At 53.1% G+C, this 19,066-nt stretch overlaps 6 protein-coding genes across 6 annotated transcripts; 3 read left to right on the top strand and 3 right to left on the bottom strand.

The window, feature by feature from the left end:
• Positions 1-1,713: 1,713 nt before the first annotated feature.
• On the top strand, positions 1,714-2,464 carry CCOS01_10790 (glycosyl hydrolase family 11; the record flags this gene model as incomplete). Its single annotated transcript, XM_060458944.1, has 2 exons — positions 1,714-2,067; positions 2,129-2,464. 2 exons carry the CDS (start codon positions 1,714-1,716, stop codon positions 2,462-2,464), a joined length of 690 nt encoding a protein of 229 aa, XP_060310746.1.
• Positions 2,465-4,523: 2,059 nt separating this feature from the next.
• CCOS01_10789 (copper amine oxidase) lies at positions 4,524-6,841 on the bottom strand (the record flags this gene model as incomplete). Its single annotated transcript, XM_060458943.1, has 5 exons — positions 4,524-4,683; positions 4,747-5,591; positions 5,651-5,776; positions 5,844-6,420; positions 6,504-6,841. The coding sequence occupies 5 exons, from the start codon at positions 6,839-6,841 to the stop codon at positions 4,524-4,526; spliced, it is 2,046 nt and encodes a 681-aa protein (XP_060310745.1).
• Positions 6,842-7,612: 771 nt separating this feature from the next.
• Positions 7,613-9,499, top strand: CCOS01_10788 (amino acid permease; the record flags this gene model as incomplete). The annotated part of the gene is made up of 5 exons (XM_060458942.1): positions 7,613-7,863; positions 7,929-8,005; positions 8,129-8,404; positions 8,461-8,629; positions 8,683-9,499. 5 exons carry the CDS (start codon positions 7,613-7,615, stop codon positions 9,497-9,499), a joined length of 1,590 nt encoding a protein of 529 aa, XP_060310744.1.
• A 75-nt stretch (positions 9,500-9,574) lies between these two features.
• On the bottom strand, positions 9,575-12,278 carry CCOS01_10787 (fungal specific transcription factor domain-containing protein; the record flags this gene model as incomplete). Its single annotated transcript, XM_060458941.1, has 5 exons — positions 9,575-10,552; positions 10,618-10,869; positions 10,944-11,700; positions 11,757-11,921; positions 12,010-12,278. Coding segments are annotated over 5 exons (2,421 nt in total), but the record flags the coding sequence as incomplete, so codon positions are not given.
• A 979-nt stretch (positions 12,279-13,257) lies between these two features.
• Positions 13,258-14,429, bottom strand: CCOS01_10786 (uncharacterized protein; the record flags this gene model as incomplete). The annotated part of the gene is made up of 4 exons (XM_060458940.1): positions 13,258-13,268; positions 13,354-13,524; positions 13,572-13,896; positions 13,959-14,429. The coding sequence occupies 4 exons, from the start codon at positions 14,427-14,429 to the stop codon at positions 13,258-13,260; spliced, it is 978 nt and encodes a 325-aa protein (XP_060310742.1).
• A 2,824-nt stretch (positions 14,430-17,253) lies between these two features.
• Positions 17,254-19,008, top strand: CCOS01_10785 (DEAD/DEAH box helicase; the record flags this gene model as incomplete). Its single annotated transcript, XM_060458939.1, has 1 exon — positions 17,254-19,008. The coding sequence occupies one exon, from the start codon at positions 17,254-17,256 to the stop codon at positions 19,006-19,008; it is 1,755 nt and encodes a 584-aa protein (XP_060310741.1).
• Positions 19,009-19,066: the final 58 nt, after the last annotated feature.

Here is a 19,066-nt window from a genome sequence, read left to right as displayed (position 1 = left end):
GGATGGTGGCACAGGATCGATTGGGTGGGGATGTGGCTTGGGGGCAGCACTTGATCCCACCAAGCATCCAACTACGTGGAAATCGGCATTGTGGCAGAGAGGATCCAAGGCGTTGGACAAACTCGGAGGCTTGGTCGAGAACGGCCATACGTTGGAATGTGGCGTAGATCAGGGATCGGCAGAGGCCAGACAAACCCGGTTCATCATGGCGTAGGGTTCGGTTCGCTCTGGACTCTGGAGAGATGAGTGTGGTTAATCCGGAAGCTTTATGGCGAGGGACAGCTCAGAGTTAGAACTGACGTCAGTTGAGACCGCGCGCCTAGGAAAATGTAAGAGAGAACGAAAGATACTCACGCTGCGGCGTCTAACTCAAACGTACAGATCCGGCGGCAAAAGCAGTGTAACATAGGTATCTCATTAAAGTACCGGCATGACTCCCGTGGTTACTTGGCGGGCTAGAATGAATGTGGCCCGGAATCGAGTTTCGAGATTATTACTAGGTTGAACAAAAGCTTGGGTCCGGCTGCACAAGAAAACATGGTACTATCATAAGAGACCTTATAAGCCGGCCAACTAAACCTCGGCGTTCATGCTTTTCCCCACACTGGCACCATGGAAGCTAATTGTTCGCGAGATTCAAAAAAGGCAGTGAATCTGGTACGCTAAGATTCGCAGCCTCCGTTCCTCTGCTCCGGAGACCACTAGATGACTTCAGCCGACGGCTAAAGAGATCTATTCCCACCTCGAGGTCAGCAGTCACGCAGCATGCCCCCCAAGTGCCGCTGAATCGTTCACGGGCCGCTGCTAGTGCCACCATCCCGAACCTTAACAGCTTGTTTTAAAGATGATGCTCGAGATCCCGTCCAACTTTAAGATGGCTTCTGGGATCATCTCAGCTGTCATTTGTTCTGGATAAATGCTATCCTGGAGACCGGCATGGCCGGCTAAACAAGCGATCATGTGTAATAGGGGGACGGACGAGCTGCCTCTTTGCCTCTAAGACTCTTTTCCCGAGAAAATAAAAGAGGAACCGCTTTCTCGGCCGCAGTGCCGGAGCATGCCCCTTGCGTAAATTGCGGAGAGCGTAGCAAGGATCATGCAACATCGGCCCCGGCTTGGTTCATTTACTCCCGACGATGCGGCCACTCAATCCGACTCCTGACCTAAACTCGACACGTCCATTGGCGGAACCCCACAGTTCCTCATCGGTCCATCACGGCCGGCCACTCGTCGACCGTTTGGGAAAGATTTCCCAGGGGTTGGTGATGAGCCAGTGAACCACACATGGGCTCTTGTCACCCCAAAACCGACAAGCTCGTAAACTTCGCGCAACTCTGCTAAGAGAGCAACTTCTTGAAGTTCCCACCCGGTCCCAAGAATGCTACCCACGTGGGTCGACGTTAGTTTATTCTGGGCAAGGCGGTCCCATCGAGAACACAACCCCCAGTTCCCATGCAACCGATGCCCAAATACCCATAGGAAACGGCACTTGAATCTCCGTTTTCCCCTGTCATCCCATCATCGGTGGCTGCTCTAGGCCCAGAGAAACGATCGAGAAAGAATTAGATTGAAAAGGACGGGGTTCGTCCTCGCCCATCCCACGATGCTCTCCTTTCCTCCTCTCTCAGCCTCACCAGCCTCTCTGTTCATACTCCGACCGCTACATTCGTTCTCTTGACCTTTTTTGTACATATTAAAAACCAACCTGTCAATATGGTTTCATTCACTTCTCTCTTCACGGCCTCTTTGGCCGTCGTCGGCGCCCTCGCCGCCCCCGCCACCGACAAGCCCATGACCACCGACCTCATCAAGCGCGCTTCGACCCCCTCCTCCCAGGGAACCAGCAACGGTTACTTCTACAGCTTCTGGACCGATGGCGCCTCCCCCGTCACATACACCAACGGCGCCGCTGGCGCTTACAGCATCCAGTGGCAGTCTGGCGGCAACTTTGTCGGTGGAAAGGGCTGGAAGACTGGTGGTGCCAAGAGCATCAAGTACTCTGGCACTTGGTCCCCCGTCAACAACGGCAACAGCTACCTGACCGTCTACGGATGGACCAGAAACCCTGTAAGTGACCTGCTACTACATGAGTGCACATTAGCAGACTCGCTGACCCAAACCTTCACAGCTCATCGAGTACTACATCGTCGAGAACCACGGCGAGTACAACCCCGGTAGCGCTGGTACCCTCAAGGGCCAGGTCACCTCCGACGGTTCCGTCTACAAGCTGTACGAGAGCACCCGTACCAACGCCCCGTCCATCGACGGTACCCAGACCTTCAAGCAGTTCTGGGCCATTCGCGAGAGCAAGCGCGTTGGCGGCACCGTCACCACCCAGAACTTCTTCACCGCCTGGAAGAACGCTGGCATGACCCTCGGTACCTCCTTTGACTACATGATCGTCGCCACCGAGGGCTACCAGTCCGCCGGCTCGGCCAGCATCAAGGTCGAGACCGCTGCTTAAATGCAGAAACACTTTTGAGCCAACATGGGCTTTGGATGTGGGCGACATTGAGGATGCGAAAGGGCCTAGGGATGATCAAAGCGTGTATTGTCGCGCACGTGGGAATTTCAGGGGTTGTCGGACGCACATCGATCACGATGGAAATTAAGATGGCCTGCAGGCGGAGGGCGGGTCTTGCGGCTGCTTAAAAAGGCAGAATTTCTTCAACTTGATCCTTTTGAGATCCAAGTGCTGTCTGCAAAATGAACAACCTACTTCCCATCAATAGGCGATCAAGCTGTGCCAATCCTCAAGTTCTACAAGATACGACGAGGAATCTAGGCGATTGAAAATTTGGATTCGGGGAATCGACCTGGCCTCCCTTTCGGTCCTCCTGTCCGAGCACTATAGAAAACAAATATATTGAATCCACACAAAGAGCCTAATTCTGTCGAACACGACATGCACCCCGGGCGAGTCGCCAAATTCGGCCGATGGGAGCTGGGTGCACCAGAACTTATTTCAGGTCCACCGTATGGGCAGACGATCATATTTAGATGCCGGATGACTTGTGCATCAACAAGCTCGGACTGCACTTGACCAAGTGACCCTCGAGCTGAATGCCATGACACCAAGTCTGCGTGTCATCAGGCTGTCAGTTGCCGCCGATAGATGTCAACCCACTAATACCGATCGCGACGCAATTGCGAGTGGTCTTGCGGCATATGCTGAACATCCATTATCAATTTCAAGATACAATTGAGCCCACCCACTGAATCGCTCTTCGGTCTTCGCAGGTACGTTGTGAGACTTCAAATTGAAAGAGAGGAAAGTTGCGGCCGGACTTTTTGGAACATGCAGAACATCATGGTCCATTGAGCAAGAGCTTTATATAGGCAGCTTTTCTGTTCATTAGCCAGGATGCTTCAGTCCTTGACGCACTTACCAGTTGGGTACTCCCCGTCTAATTGAGCATTTATGGCTGTCAGGTAGAACAGGCAATTGTCGAGAATCGCACCGGGCATGACGGTAGCTAAGTATGGAAGACGTTGGATATCATTTATTGTAGATATCGGCATCCCACAGCTCTCGGTCTCATTGACTTGAGGACCTCCCCGATCTCGGACTAAGGCCTGACTTCCTTGTGTCAACAGTTGTGGTCTTCGTCGGCGATACGCCACCATCACACGATCTAATCATCTAAATGAGTGCTTTCCGGTTCCGAGCTGTGCGTTCTCTTATCTCTTGTGGGGGTTCGTTGACGTGTTTTGTTTCGCCGGAATCGTTCCGATGGTTACCTACCCGTAGGTTTATCTTATCTCAACGTAAATTGACACCGATCCTCGACACACGGGGGCTACGGAAAGGTTAATGTTGGTCGCCAAGCTTAGGCACCCAAGGAAGGCAAGTGATAGCAGTGGATCATACATGGAGCCTTTCGGGGTTGCACTAGAGATAGTAGCTCAGATCACCATGGCGTGTTTGGAAGATTGAAGCAAGGCTTCTTCGAGATACAGATTCGGCAGATGAGTTGGATGGTAGAGACATGTGACGGACTATCTATGGCATCATTAACATAATCCAGCGCATCACACATGAAATTTCCCTCCATGTGGTATAATTAACATTTTGTGAATTGCAAGCCATGAGGATAGTAATTCCGGCGTTGCCAGTAAGCCCATCGAGTGAAAATCTCAATGCTGCATCTAGATCCTCGTATTACAGCAGTCTGATCCAAATCTGCATTGCTTTTGATGTCTTTTGTAGTAATTAAATTCCGCGTCCACGAATTTCAGTTTTAGGAAACATACGAAAAACGTAAAAGGCTTAAAGAGGTACAGATACTTTCATCAGAAGTAGCCAGTACTACACCAAGCAATTCCAGAATATTCAGAATGATCAACGATGAGATGTGCTAGTCAAAACACTCGGTTCAGCTAACACTCGCGAGGTCTAATAATGAGGTAATCTTGAGATGAAATTGTAACTAATGATTCTGATATCATGGGTCTCATGCTCTATCTAAAAACAGCGCTTTTTCATAAAATACATAGACTGATGGTCAATCTGGTCAGGCCGTTTACAAGTTGCTCTTGATGGGAGCCTCCTTCTCAGCACAGCAGCTCTGGTTGCCCGAAGTCAATTGAGAGCCAATGTCCTTGTTTGAAGGCACATCAAGCGCAGGGTTTCCAGTGAAGAAATCAGAGGGAGTAATGTGCAATTGCAACATCTCGACGGGCCTGATTCCATTATTAGTCGGTCTGCAATCACAGAATCGCTGTCAAATCAAGGGTAATACTCACATGACGGGCCAATCCTCAATGCGAGGGTTGTGTGTCAGACCGAAAACACTCCAGACGACAACGTCCTGGTTCAGGACGTCCTCATTTCTGTCAGCAGCATCGCTGACACCGCCGACCTCGAGCTTGCTCTGCAGGGTGTACCGACCGCCAGCGAATAGCTCGTGGTCCTTGTACTTGGTGACCCAGAGGTGGTGGCGCGCGAACAGCGCACGCTTGGACTGCACGCTGTTGGGGTCGGCGAGCAGGAGCTGCGTCGCCGGCGGCGTGATCTTGTATCCGACGGGCTTGCCGCTGATGGGGTTCGGCTTGCTGAGGTTCTGGATCTTGAAGACGCGGTTGTTCATCGGGGCGGCATCGAAGCCCGCCGACGTCGTGATGGGCGTCTGCCTGACCTCGTACAGGTTGCCGTTCGGGTTCGTCCGCTGGTCCATCTTGAGCGGCAGACTCTCCTCCTGCACGACCGTGTTCTCATGGCCGTCGACGGAGGGGTCGATGCGCACGCAGAAGACGTGCTGGTGGTTCTGCGCCAGGGCGCCGGGGCTGACGACATTACCCCAGGGGGCGGTCTTGCCGGGGTCGATGTTGACGACGGAGACAATACCCGTGGCACGGGCCTCGACAACGATGCCGGCTGCTTGGTCGAACTTGAAGTTGAAGATGTACTCGTAGTTGGCGAGAGTGATGATGAACTGGATGACGAGCTCACGGCGGCGTGTGACGACGGCACGGCCAGTGCGCCAGTTGGTGTGCTTCCAGTTGATACCGTTGTCCTGCTCGTGAAGGCAGATGACGTTCTTGGTCTCAACGGCACTTCCCTTGGCATCGGTAAGAACACCATCAAAGTACTATGCCAACCATGTCAGTGGACTGCTATGACTTTGGGGTATTCAGCATTGAGACATACCTTGATAACACCGAGGCAATCACAGCCAAGAGTCAAGTTGTTGACTGCGTTACCAAGACCACCATCACCAAAGTCAAAGGCTTGCTTGCGGTGGAAAGGTGGGCGAGGGTCAGCGTAAGGTACAGTCTAGAGCACATTCTTGTTAGTGAAAGCTCTAGAACCAAAACTAAGTACAAGTGTTGAAGTAACTTACCATGTCGCTCATGCTGAGACGGTACATGACCGGACGTCCATCATAGCGGACATCGTGAACAACAGCACCCTCACGAGGGTTGAAGGTAACACGCATGCGCCACTTCTGCCACTCAATGAGGTTGCCATCTGTGATGGAGAAACTGGGACCCTCGGGCTGAACAACAGTCAAGGGCTTCAGGTCCTTGCGCGTGCCATTGGGCAACAGCTCAGGCACATACTCGCTCTCCTGGCAGTGGTCAACAATGGTGGGCTTATGGGTCTTGCCCTGGAGGGCGTCGCCCTTGCCACCGGTAGCCAGCTCATCAATGCGCACAATCTCCTTGGTGTGCGCATCCATGACGGGGATGAGGGGCAGGGGGTAGGCGTAGAAGTTGGAGTCCGGGTTGCCGCTCCTTGTGTCACGGGCGAAGATCAGGGCCTGGAAGAAGCGGCTGTCCCCGTCCGCGGCATCGGGTGCGCCATAGGGCCACGGCTCGACGACGACCTCGAAGCCCTCTGGCAGCTGCAGCTCCGCGATCTTCTCCTTGAAGAGCGGGGAACGCTCGACAGCTTGAGCGAGGGTCTCGAACTCATAGCTTAGCACGTATGCATGTTAGCGCTGCAGAACTTAATGGAAACCTGGGAGCCAGCTAGGGGGGGTGTTAAGGGCTAGGCGTACACAGTCAGACTTGCTTGGTGCTCGGAACCAATGACCTTCTGGTCAACGATCTTTCCCAGGCCCAAGTCTACGATAGACTCGGTGTACTGGGCTTTGCTGGCGCCGCCAATGACATCGTAGAAGGCTTGTGCGCATCTCGCTGGTCTCGGTGAGGAGGCTGTGAGTTTACCAGAGTGCTCGAGCTCCAGGAACTTGGTCACATCTGCTTTTGGCGGCTCCCAGAGGTAAATCACTCTGAAGTCCAGGACTGATCCGCCGTGCGCTGCAAGGACAATGTCTCGCGCCCGGTTGGTCTCTTCCGGAGACAGAGCGGACAAGGGGTGCGGAATGGGTGCCATTGTGGGAGAGGAGAGGTCGAGTAGGGAAGGTCGGAACAAGGGAGGGGAGGGGTGCTAAAGAGGTGTGTGGCCGGAAGTGGTTGACAGGGTCGTTGTCGAGACTGAGCAAGATTGTGTCTTTATGAAGAATTCAGACAACTTGCGGAACCACCTATAAGAGGCTCTCAATTGGTTTTGCTGATAGTGATGCTGTGATAGAGATGGATAGATGTTACGTCGAAAGTCTGGCCCATTAAATGAGACGAGACGCTTTGTCTGCTTCACGCCTTCGGAAGACTTTCCGAGCACACGCTTATGTGTACAACGCGGAAGCAGCTCGGAAAGACGGAACGCCACCGAGTCAAGAGAGCGCCCCCATCGCTCTCTTATCTTCAACCCTGGCCTAGATAAGCCATTGACAGAAGCTAGTGTATTAGAGATTCCAGCCTTGAAGCTTGCTAGAAGCTCTTGTGATTGGCCACTGATTATAACATTGCTGTTGATTGGACCTCGCGCTGAAGATAAGGTAGACCAGGAAGCTGCTGCGGTACCGCCGGTACAGGATATCGTCTCCATTTTGGGGGAACTCGCGGCACTGCAGCCAGGTTTCGAGGCATGTTTTTGGTTGAAAGATCTGACAACCCTTTCGGTGATAAGATCAAAGAGAAAACGGGACCGTCTTTGTATGTAATAGCCATGGCGTACATAACTCGAGAATCGCCCGATACACAGGGGTCAACTCAGTAGGATCGTACGACGACATAGTAAATTACTTCACAGTTTTTGTTAATCATGGACAACGACATGAAGAAAGATACCGCCGCGGCTCTGGGAAGAATCGACTCCCAGTCACAAACCGACGTTGTCAATGGCGACGACCTGCGACTTGCCCAACTCGGGCATGCGCAGGAGTTGAAGAGACAATTCTCGTTGCCGGCGTTGGGAGCTCTGTGTCTCTGTCTCATGGCAACATGGGAGGCATTGTCAACAGTTGTTGCGCCAGCTTTGGTTAGCGGGGGCGCACCTTGTCTGTTCTACAACCTGTAAGTTGACATCGAAGCTGGGGTTCATGGCAACTTTTGTTATACGAGACTGACATCGTGAAAAGCATCATCTCCACAGTTTGCACCATTTGCATCGCCTCATCGCTCGGAGAAATCGCTTCAATTTATCCGACTGCTGGAGGTAAAGTTTCCCATTGAATGCTGAAGAGTCTTTGTTACGAAGATGCTCGGTTTGAGTCTCAACTCAACAAGACGATGAAGTGCAATTGCATGAAGCTAGAAACTAATTCGTTTCCTTTTAAAGGTCAATACCATTGGGTCGCCGCATTATGCCCACCATCGACTCGATCCGCGGCAGCATTTACAACCGGATGGATTTCCGTGGGTGGCCAGGTTGTTCTGACCTCCTCGGCTGCCTTCGCAGCCGGTCTCCAGACCCAGGCCCTCATCATCCTCAACGATGATTCATATCTCCCACAAAGATGGCAGGGAATGCTGTTCTACTGGGCGATCTTGATATATGGAATGGTTATGAATATCTGGGGTCACAGACTTCTCCCCACCGCCAATCTTTTGTCCGGTAAGCAATTAGATACTCTTGGCTTCGAAAACAAAGACCACCACTAACAACTCCAGGTGTCCTTCACGTCGTCGGTTTCCTCTCCATCTTGATCGTGCTAGGCGTCATGGCACCCAAGAACTCAGCCTCGTTCGTCTTCACTGAATTCGTCAACTCCAGTGGTTGGGAGAGTGATGGCGTCTCATGGCTCGTCGGACTCATCAGCGCCGTCTATCCCTTCCTCGGGTACGCTCACCACCTCCTCATACCGCTCTACAAGCGCTAACACATCTACACAGTTACGACGCCGCCTGCCACTTGGCCGAGGAAATGCCCAACGCCAGCCGCAACGTCCCAATCGCCATGGTCGGCAGCGTCGTCGTCAACGGCATCATGGGCCTCGTCTACGGCACCGTCCTCCTCTTCTGCACCGGTCCCCTCGAAGCCCTCCTCTCGACTCCGACTGGGTTCCCCTTTATGCAAATCTTCATGGACGTGACAAAGTCCTACGGCGGCGCGACCTTCATGTCCCTCATGATCATCCTCACCGCCATTGCCGCCACCGTCGCCGGCATCACGTCCACCTCGCGAACGCTGTGGGCTTTCGCCCGAGACAAGGCCACGCCGTACGATCATTACCTCAGCAAGGTCAACAAGCGCCAGCAGATCCCCGTCCACTCCGTCGTTCTCGTCACGGTTCTCCAGATGTTGCTTGGATTCATCTACCTCGGCAACACAACCGCGTTCAACGCTATTCTGTCCATGGCTATCATCGGGATGTACCTTAGCTACATCATCCCCATCGTGTACATGCTGGTGCACGGCAGGAAGAACTTGAGCCGTTCCGACTTCGGCCCCTTCAAGCTTGGTCCCGTCTTGGGCCCCATCTTGAATGTAATCAGTTTGATCTGGATGACTGTGGTGATCATCTTCAGCACCTTCCCCTCGGCGATGCCCGTTACCCCGCAGAACATGAACTATTCGATTGTTGTAATGGCTGGGTGGCTGGCCTTTGGCGTGGTCTACTACATCTCATTTGGGCGGAAGAAGTTCGAGGTACCCGCTGTTGATAACGTTGTGACTGGCGTCTCCGTTCACACGGAGGTTGTAGTTTAGAAATATGCGAGAAGGAATGGTTGGAATTTGAAAAGACGGAAATCGATGGAACCTTCGGTCTCTCATGATTGTGTATCAAATTAGTCCCTGAAACCTCCGTGAGATCTCTTCCGGATCTCCAAGTGACATCCCCTGATCATTCCCTCCAAAGAAGCCGACAGGAAAGTCTGAAGGCGCCGGGTGCCCAGAATTCGCTTGCCCGAAAGCGTCGAAGAGGTTCATGAGGTCATTGCCCATGTTGAACATGTCCGGCATAGAGCTTGCTGTCGGCGGTCCAGCCTCGTATGCATCCCACGTGGCTTCCGTCCTCCTTCCATCGCGCTCGCTTTGACCGACAGTCTGCTCCGATCCGTCGACATGGCCCTCATTCGGATCTGTCTCCCCATTGTCGACTAGCTGGGGTACGTCGCCCTTCTCAGGGTCACTGCGCAGGCCCAACGACTTGATGCTCGGCATGAGCCCTCGAATCGTCTTCCACAGCCTCCGACTGGCATGCCCGTGGCGAGAGAACCCCTTCACCAGCTGTACAGCTTTCAAAAACTTCTCCTTGCAAGGTTCAGTAAAGACACCCGGTGCGTGACACACAGCCAGGAGGATCACTGCCAAGGCGCTCATCAAGAAGTAGTTGAAAGCGTGCTGCTGCCGCGCATAGATGTCGCTCGTCTCGTTCAAGTGGACAAGTACTTGTATCGTGTCGAGAGCAATCTCGGTGACGAGCTTCGCGCTCTGCATGTCTGCTTTGATACTGGCGGTGCTCAGAACGTGGTGGCGGTGGATGAGCGTGCGCATGTGGTTCCCCCGCAGGTAGAGCAGAGTACGGAGGCGATGCACGCTGCGGGGCTGGATCCTGGGAGCAAGGCCTAGCCTTGGGTGCCGAAGCTGCAAATCTTCCGGTATCGAATTGAGCCAGTTCAGTGTCATGAAGTCGAGGAACGCCACCGTATCCTTGGGAATGAATTGTGATGGTGACTCGAAGGGCGGCAGCGCCTCCCAGACTTTCGAACACAGCCTGCCATAGGCAACCATGCACCTCAGGTAAGGATACTCGTCCCCCTTGATCAACCATGATCAGTACCTTTGTCTGCAAGAAAGATTGATCAAACAATGGAGGAGCTTACCGGCTCTGGTAACTCAGGATCGATGTCACGATCGATGAGCCCAAAAGACAGACTCGTGCCGAAGCTCCATCGGCGATCTAGTACGTAGACACACCAGAAGCATCGCAGAGCTAGGTCCCTCTCTTTGGGATCCTTGAAGTTCTCGAGGAGGATCGCGCGACGATGAAGACCGATTTCCAATACTTCCCGCCCAGAGATGCCGATCGATCTCCATGCCAGTAACTCCTCGCCGCAGTGGAACCAGTAGATACTCTGATGTTGAGTCAGCAAAGGATTGAAGGTCCCGGTGGCCACTTGAACCAGGTCGCAGGAGACGCAGGACTCACTAGCATAGTCATGATCTGGAGCTCTTTCAGGTCGATAAAGGCTTCGCCAGACACACGACACACGATCGGCTCCACCGCATCTACCAGCTTCGTACTTATGGCATTCTGGCCTTGAGCCTCCATCACTATAGAGGTAGCAATCGCTACTTTGACAATCTGGACATCCTTGAGCTCAATTTTTGGTCGATCCCCGGCAGAGATCGAGTCTGCGCCCGCCGTCGGGTTCTGCTGGGCTCTCACAAAGTCGAGGATATGCGGCAAGTTGGCAGAGACATCGTTCATATTGGTGAATGGGTACACAGACTCAACGTCATCCTGATAGACGTCAAGGAGCCGGAAAACCTCGTCAGCCTCGAACGTCAAAAGACAATCCAGATCCTTTCGCGATGCCGAATGCGAGGCTGGGTGGTCTGAGGTTTCGGAAACCGCCCTCGCAGAGGCGGCCGGCGATGCAGATCTGCTCGTTGGCGACGCATCGCGCGTCTGGATGTGCACGCGGGAGAGCGAGGATTCCGCGATGCGAAGGCTAAAGGCTGACCTGGTAGGGCCGACGAACTGCGGTTCTCTCGGTTCGCTTGGCCTCCGGTTGGATTCGCTCGTGTACAGAGGACTTGGATGTTGCGGACCGCCAAGGGCGGCGGGCGACCGGGTGTTGATCTGTGTGATCTTTCCGGTGAGCTCTCGGAGGGACGAGGTTAGGCTGGCGACCTGCTCTCGCAGAGTTGCCACCTCGTCGCTCAGGTTCTTGTATTGTGAGCTGTCACGACCATTAGTCTACTGGATCGGTGGTCGGAACATGGGAGTGCTTCATACGGGTTGATGGATTCATCTCTCTCGTTGGTGGCCTCGCGATCTCTCAACGGCGTCTGCTGCGGGCCAGGAATGAAGATACACTCGGCGCCATTGGAGAGACATCGCCGGCACACGGCCTGGTGATCTTCCTTAATACACTTGAGCTTCCGCTTCTTGCACTCGTTGCTTTTTCCCGGTCAAACTCTGTCAGCGACATGTCTTTCCGACGCGATGGTCACCTCACCGACGGTGTGGATTGGATGTCTTTCCTTACCAGGCGACGGGGGTGTACTTGGCCCTCTTGGACCGCTGCACCTCGGCAGATGCAGACGCAGGGGCAGGACGCTTCTGTACCGATGCGGATCCCGCGGCCGTCGACGGCGGCGTCACGGCCTCTGCTGCGTCCGCGTCCGGGCCCATGTTGCACTCTTCGCTTACAGTGTTGCACCTGGGGGCGCGGTCATAGGCCCGCGGAACAGATGAGGTCAGTCGGAATCGGTGGGTGTGTGCTGTGGTGATGATGTAAAGGAATGGTTCCGAGTCCTGTTGGGGAGGGGGGCGTTCCGGCAGTTATTAGTAAAGAACGCCCGCCCCTTATCAGCACAGTCCTTCCGGGCCACTACCTAGGTACCGTAATCAAGGTCCAGGCGCATCGGGAGGCGATAAACATCCCGTCTCCGACTTTCCACTCCCAGTCAATGGTACTTGTTTGCAATCGACGAGCGCGGAAAAATTTGACCATTCCATCAGATATGCAGGTATTTCTTCTAAGCTTTTATGCTCTTCTACTTGTCTTCTCCACCATATCCAGACGCTTCTTCTGGCAGTAATAGATAATTGCCAACCAAGGTTATACTGAGCGAGTCAGACACCATTGACTGAAGTGGGCTTTGTTCCACTGGCTGTGCTTCACATCCTCGAACCCGAAGACAATATAATGATATGTGACTTGCGGTCCACCTTCTTCTATACTTAAATCCTAGCGATTTGACAGTAGTATCGCCTTGGTCACAAATGCCTCAGCTGTTCGCTCTGGCCCTTGCTTGCACTAGGCAGGTTGTGAGCTTCCTCCCTCAAGCCCTTCCTCTTACTTCTCTTTGTGGTGTACTAGATAATTGAAATGTTCTTGCACGTACTATTGGATTGCCGTCTATGTGTAAAGGCATTGCGTCTGATGGAATACCCTACAGTCAACTTGCGGAACAAGAGCAGCTCACTATTTAGACCCCCTCTGAGCCAATTGCCCGAATATGATACGACGCCATGGTGATCATGGTCTTGTAGAACTTCTTTAACGCCGGGAAGACACCTTGATAAAATCGACAAAGAGCTTAGCTATTCATCCGTGCTGTCTCGCTTCTCTGAAATTCGAGTTGGGGAAGATCTCTTTCTCGACTCGACCCAAAACCAGCCTCCAGCGATGAGGAATGTCAGAAACATCAGGGGAACGGTAACTTGCATGAACCTAGTCAGAGCAAGCCAGGAAAAGCTTTCGCCATCTTGATATTTGACAATATCCGTGCTAAAGAATGTCTTTATAGTGTTACATTAGGTCAGCGATTTGAGGCACGACGTCAGACCTGGCCAGATGATGATCAGGTCCCAGAGGTCAACGAACTTACACTGGAGAAAGTTGCAGGAAGATATATCAAAGTAACGACGGTGATTATCCGCATTGCGATTGCCTCGGTAGCGCTTTGATTCGCTTGCTCGAACATTTTGATGTTCAATTCGTACGCAACAGCGGCAGTTTGTCCCTGAAGGAATTGGATGAACTGCAAAGTGAAGGCTGTTAGGATGACTCATAACAGTAAGTTGATCTCGTATTTGGATCACTTGCCGATGCTTTCTTGCGAGCTACGACTTTCGCCAGCCCTGTCGCCATCGAGGCAAGCATCTCGGCCTCATCAATGACCTCATCGACTTGGGATGCAAACTTATGAACCTCTTGTTGGCAGGCCCACCTCTCTCTATTGGGAAAGTTTTCATCGTGAACGAGCCCTTTATAGAATTCTCTAAACAGCTTCAAGACGTTGACGTTGAACGCCATTATTATTGCGGTTTCATTGGTTTTGTCCTCCCACTTTTGCACCTCCCCTAAAGTGGCCGAACTCTGGTTTTCCCGGTCAAAAGTGGCTTCGATGTAGGCAATTTCCAGGTTCTATACCTTAGAGTTAGATGTCTTTGCGTGACCCAGGTGAGGAATACTGTGTAGCGTTTTACCAGATCATTTATGATCTTGCCAAGATCAAGTACGGCACGCTTCCATTGAGACGTGACCCATGCTGCAAGTGCCAAGTGCGTCTCAAGGGAAGATCCTAAGGCGTGGTCGATGGTGTCAAACTTCGACTGGTGCGCGCCCCTTTCGCGAAACATCTCACCTACACGCTCCTTTATCTCAGCATGGGGGTCACCAATCATCCAGACTTGAACGCCGGTACCGACGTCGAAGCGATGATATACGGCATACTGCTCGATAGTCCAACTCATGGTATTATCCACTTCTCCCCACCTAGTTACCTTGAGGTTGTAGCATAGCTGGAAGGCTCTGCCACTCCGATCCATTTGTGGAATACACATTGCTGGCGTTGGGTTTTTGAGCACCTTCGCGCTTTTGAAGCCGCTGAATCGCAGACCATTATCCTCGGTGTCCGATGACCCATATAGACATATGAAGTCCAGGAACTGGGGCATGACTTGGTAGTGCGTTAGCAAACGCCGTAGCATTGTCCCTGATAGCTCTAGGGGCGCTACCGCGCTTTTTGTGATGAGGAATCTGAAGTAGACATCCATGATTAGTTATACGTGCCTACCTACCATAAGTAAAAAGGGGGACAAGGATAGGAGTATTGAAAGTTTGAAGGGGACCCACACGAAACGGCACTTTGCATCTTTTTGAACACGAATCGATACCTGGGCCAGAGGGCTATTTGAGCCATCAACCAGGTTTTGCATTGGGTCTTGCGGAACATGACCAAGAAGGTCTTTCAGCTGATCATCATTAAGAACGTTGACTTTGGTAACACTTCCGTCGGCTGAGATGTCGCGTATCGGTACTTTTATTTTGTCCTCGTCTTGCATGAACATGAGCCTTTCGCCATCTGACAGTCTCTCATGATAACCCTTCAAGATGGCATCTCCGTACGATTTGGCCTCGATATGGTTGCGGGGGAATGCAGTCAGTTCCAGATATGACTGCTCAAACTCATGGGGAAGCGCATTTGAGGTCGCCATTCTCCCGTAACATGAATTGTGCGTGATCAGATCCAAAGCGTGATGTTTTTACTCGAAAGGAGTACTCAGATGAGTGGGGTGCCTGTAGAACATCCCCGAATTGCACAGGAAACAATTGACTGAGAGAAAGGTTGAAAGTTCTGGCAAATATGAACCGAGCTAGTGACCTAATGAGTCTGTCCGGCGGGCAGTGCTTTTGAGGGACAGTTGCGTGGACCACCTACCCACGTGCATCTTTCGACCTCTGTTCCGGCCTGTTCCACAAGAAGCAGGCTCTCAGAAAATGCAGTCCTGCTCACACCGCCCACGCCGGGCTCACCAAGCGGAGTAAATCACGAAGCCACATACATGCACATATTCAATATTATGTACTGTATACCAATCAGAGCTTAGGATCTATGTGTGGTTCTGCATACCCTCACACCATCTCCTACACCCAGCGATATTTTGTTGTGCCCACTGGCATGCATTCTCTCTGAGAGCCCTCCCACCATTATCTGCTATGACTCTGGGTCAGGGGTGTACCTCTCTCTCGTCTCCTGTCTTGCTCGGTCGCACTCGTCCGTTTCTCTCAGTGCATCAATATCTTGTTTGTCCTTCTGCAAAATAGGATAATCAGTTGCATGCTCTGGATAGCTTATTCTAATTTCCGTTGGAGACTTAAAGACACCAGAATCTACACTTACCTCTGACAGCCTTTTGGGGATACGGAAAATGTATGAGTCCGAATGTAAAGGCTTTGGTTCTTCGTTAGCAAAACACATTTTTGATGTTCGATCGTGGAATCATCCAGCAAAACGAACCAATTCTTGACTTAACCTTGCTTCAGCTCCTTCTCCTCTGAAACGATTCATAAGCCATTGCCGTAGCTCGGACTCTCTCAGGTTGTACGCTGGGACCTGATCTACAACCCATTCCTTTGGTTGTTGTGATAGCGACTTGAATGATGACTGTCTTCTCTGGCTTTTGAAGGAAAATCTTTGTGTGAGTGTCTGCTTTGGGTCTTTTTCAGTTGACGCATCGTTTGGTCTCGGCTTCCAACTCAATTTTTTCGATAATGTAGTATACATGGACTAGGAGAAAGAGTGCTGCCCTCATCCGCAGATTGGAGGTAAATGTAAGATGCGAATCTAGTTCCCGAGGCTATCGCTTCCAGGCAGCAAAAGCAGGAACACTTTCAGAGCAGACGTAGAAGGGGAGGTGTCGGGCTTATGAGTGTGTAGTCGCCTGAGCCTATTGGTCCCTCGTTCGCCTTGCCAAGTGATAGGCCGCGGCTAACTCGTTAGGCATAGATTTGTATTGTGCCGTGGTATGACAGATTGTGTGACCTAGAACGCCACCTTAGCTCACGAGTAAGATCACTGTATTCTCTCGAGCCAGTAAGAAGCCAATTATGCTGTTTACGTAGGCATGCCATACCTTACTGCTTGCCATGCTTATAGGACGATGGTTGAGGCCAGGCTCTCAATGGGCTGTGCATCTCACACCAAAGGGGTAGCGAAATCCGGCATGCATATGTGGCTCGAGCTGAACGGCATTCGTGCGGCGTTGCCAAACTAATTGCTTGTTCAACATGTCTTTAAATAAATTGCCCTGCCTCCAGCATGCCCACGTACACAAAAAAGCCCCAACGTCTGACTTTGGCCACTTGATAGAGCCCACGTACGGATGGCTTGGATATGATGCTAGCTCAATAAGTCGCCACTAGGATCAAACCATTTGGATGAAATCTCACGACAGGATATATCCCGTACTCTGGTTCCATCTTATGGTTCAGACCTGACCACGACATCAACCCAGTCCGGGTGAAGCCAGGGGCAACGTCAGGCTGTCAACAAACATAGCCCTATGCCCTTGCTGTCCCTCTCTTATCAAGTATCTGCGTTAGAAACGTGAATTAAGTAAAGACTGGCGTGAAGGAGCCCAATGTCCTGGTTCCTCATGGTGGTCAGTCATCGCGATGCAAATCGCCTGTGCATTCCCTGATGAACGGTGAGGGAGCAGGAGAAGATAGATGCTTAGGTAAGGCAAAGAACTCGATCTAAGCGGGGGAGGGGCAGAGCGGGCCGAGCGGTGTGAGCAAATGCGCAGGACCCCTAAATTCTTATCGCTTTTTCTGCAATTGCTTATCAGAGATACGCTAGGCTTAGCTGAGCGCAGTTTCGTCAGGTCCCTGCTTGTTCCAGGAAATTTTCCAATCAACATCACTCCCTCTTCACCACGGCACCTACGAATCTTCGCCGTTTGAGGACAGAAATCAAAGAGCTCCCCAAAGTACGACATCATGGATCGCAGAGGAAGAGGCTCGAACCAGAAGCGCGGTCCCCGACGCGACCGCCGCGATGCGCCGTACAACGAGTCTCCCAGATCGGGCCAGCCCGCGTCGGCCCCGGTAGCATCAGCAACAGCAGCCGCCCAAGCAACGGCGCCGCCTCTCACCGAGCCTGTCCCCCAAGATACACCGAGATTCGCCGATATGGTCGGCGTTGACCAGTCTCTGGTTCAGGCCATCACCCAAGATCTCAAGTTCGACCACATGATGCCCGTTCAGGCCGCTACCCTGGGCGAGCTCCTCCCTCCGAAGCGCGGCGATTGCCTCGTCCAGGCGAAGACCGGCACGGGCAAGACGATCGCCTTCCTCCTCCCCGCCATTCAGACCCTCATCACGAACAACCGCGGCCGCGGCGCCGGAATCTCTCTGCTCGTCATCTCCCCGACCCGCGAGCTTGCCATGCAGATCGCCAAGGAGGCTGAGGCCCTCCTCCAGCGCCTCAAGCAGTACCGCGTATGCATCGCCATCGGTGGCACCAACAAGGACCGCGAGGAGAAGCAGATTCTCAACGGCTGTGATATCCTCATCGCCACCCCCGGTCGTCTCATCGATCACATGTCCAACGAGTACATCAAGGACGCCTTCCGCCACCTCGACACTCTCGTCCTCGACGAAGCCGACCGCCTCCTCGATATGGGTTTCATGCCCGCCCTCAAGGACATTGTCCGCGCTCTTCCCGATAAGACAAAGACCAACCGCCAGGGCATGCTCTTCTCCGCCACCATTGCCTCCCACGTCGAGCAGGTTGCTGGCCTCGTCCTCTCCCAGGGCTACAAGTTCATTTCGACCATCCCGGCTGGCGAGGCAAACACTCACGAGCGCGTGCCCCAGCACCTCATTAAAGTGCCCACCTTCGCTGCCGTTGCGCCGGCCATGGTCGGTGCTATCCGCGAGGAGGCTGCGCACGTCGGCCCCGAGACTTTCAAGGCCATCATCTTCGCCCCAACGGCCGCGCTTGCCGACTTCTACGGTGACGTCCTCAGCAACGTGCCCGGCATGCCGCCCACCGCCGTTCTGCACTCGCGTATCTCACAGAGCAAGCGTACAAAGACCACCAACGACTACCGCGACTCCAAGTCAGGCATTCTCGTTGCCACAGACGTTATTGCCCGCGGCATGGATTTCCCCGGAGTCACATCCGTGTTCCAAGTCGGCATTCCCGCCGATAAGGAGTCCTACATTCACCGTCTCGGCCGTACCGCCCGCGCGGGTGCAGAGGGCCGGGGCATCTTCATTGTTGCCGAGGTCGAGGGGTTCTTTCCGCAATGGACCCTCAAGGAGATCACTTTCCAACCCCGTCCCGGCGACCTCTCGTCCGCCGAGGCAGTGTACGATATTGCAGAGCAGCGCATCGACGAGGCGCAAAAGGCCAAGATCTACCAGGCTTGGCTTGGCTACTACAAGAACTGGATGAAGCCTCTCAAGTGGGACAAGGATCAGCTCGTTGCTGAGGGTAACACTTTTGCCCGTGACGCGCTTGCCTGCGCCGAGACGCCCGCGATCCAGAAGAGCACCATTGGCAAGATGGGTCTCCGTGGAACCAGAGGCCTGGTTGTTATTCCTGACGCGCCCAAGAGCCGTCACGGACACCGCGGCGGCGGGGGCGGTGGTGGCGAAGGCCGTCCCGCTGGCTCTGGCGGCCGTGGAGGTGGTGGTGGAGGCGGTGGTGGTGGCCGCGGCGGTGGAAGACGTGGTGGACGTTTCTAGATCATCACATGTTCACAGCCCTCTGTCTTGACTTCTCAGTCTTCTTTTTTCCGGGGAG

Source organism: Colletotrichum costaricense (genome assembly GCF_030867565.1).
Source record: "Colletotrichum costaricense strain IMI 309622 chromosome Unknown Scaffold_11.1, whole genome shotgun sequence".
In the NCBI taxonomy this organism is placed as follows: domain Eukaryota; kingdom Fungi; phylum Ascomycota; class Sordariomycetes; order Glomerellales; family Glomerellaceae; genus Colletotrichum; species Colletotrichum costaricense.
This window is presented reverse-complemented; position numbering and strand designations above follow the sequence as displayed.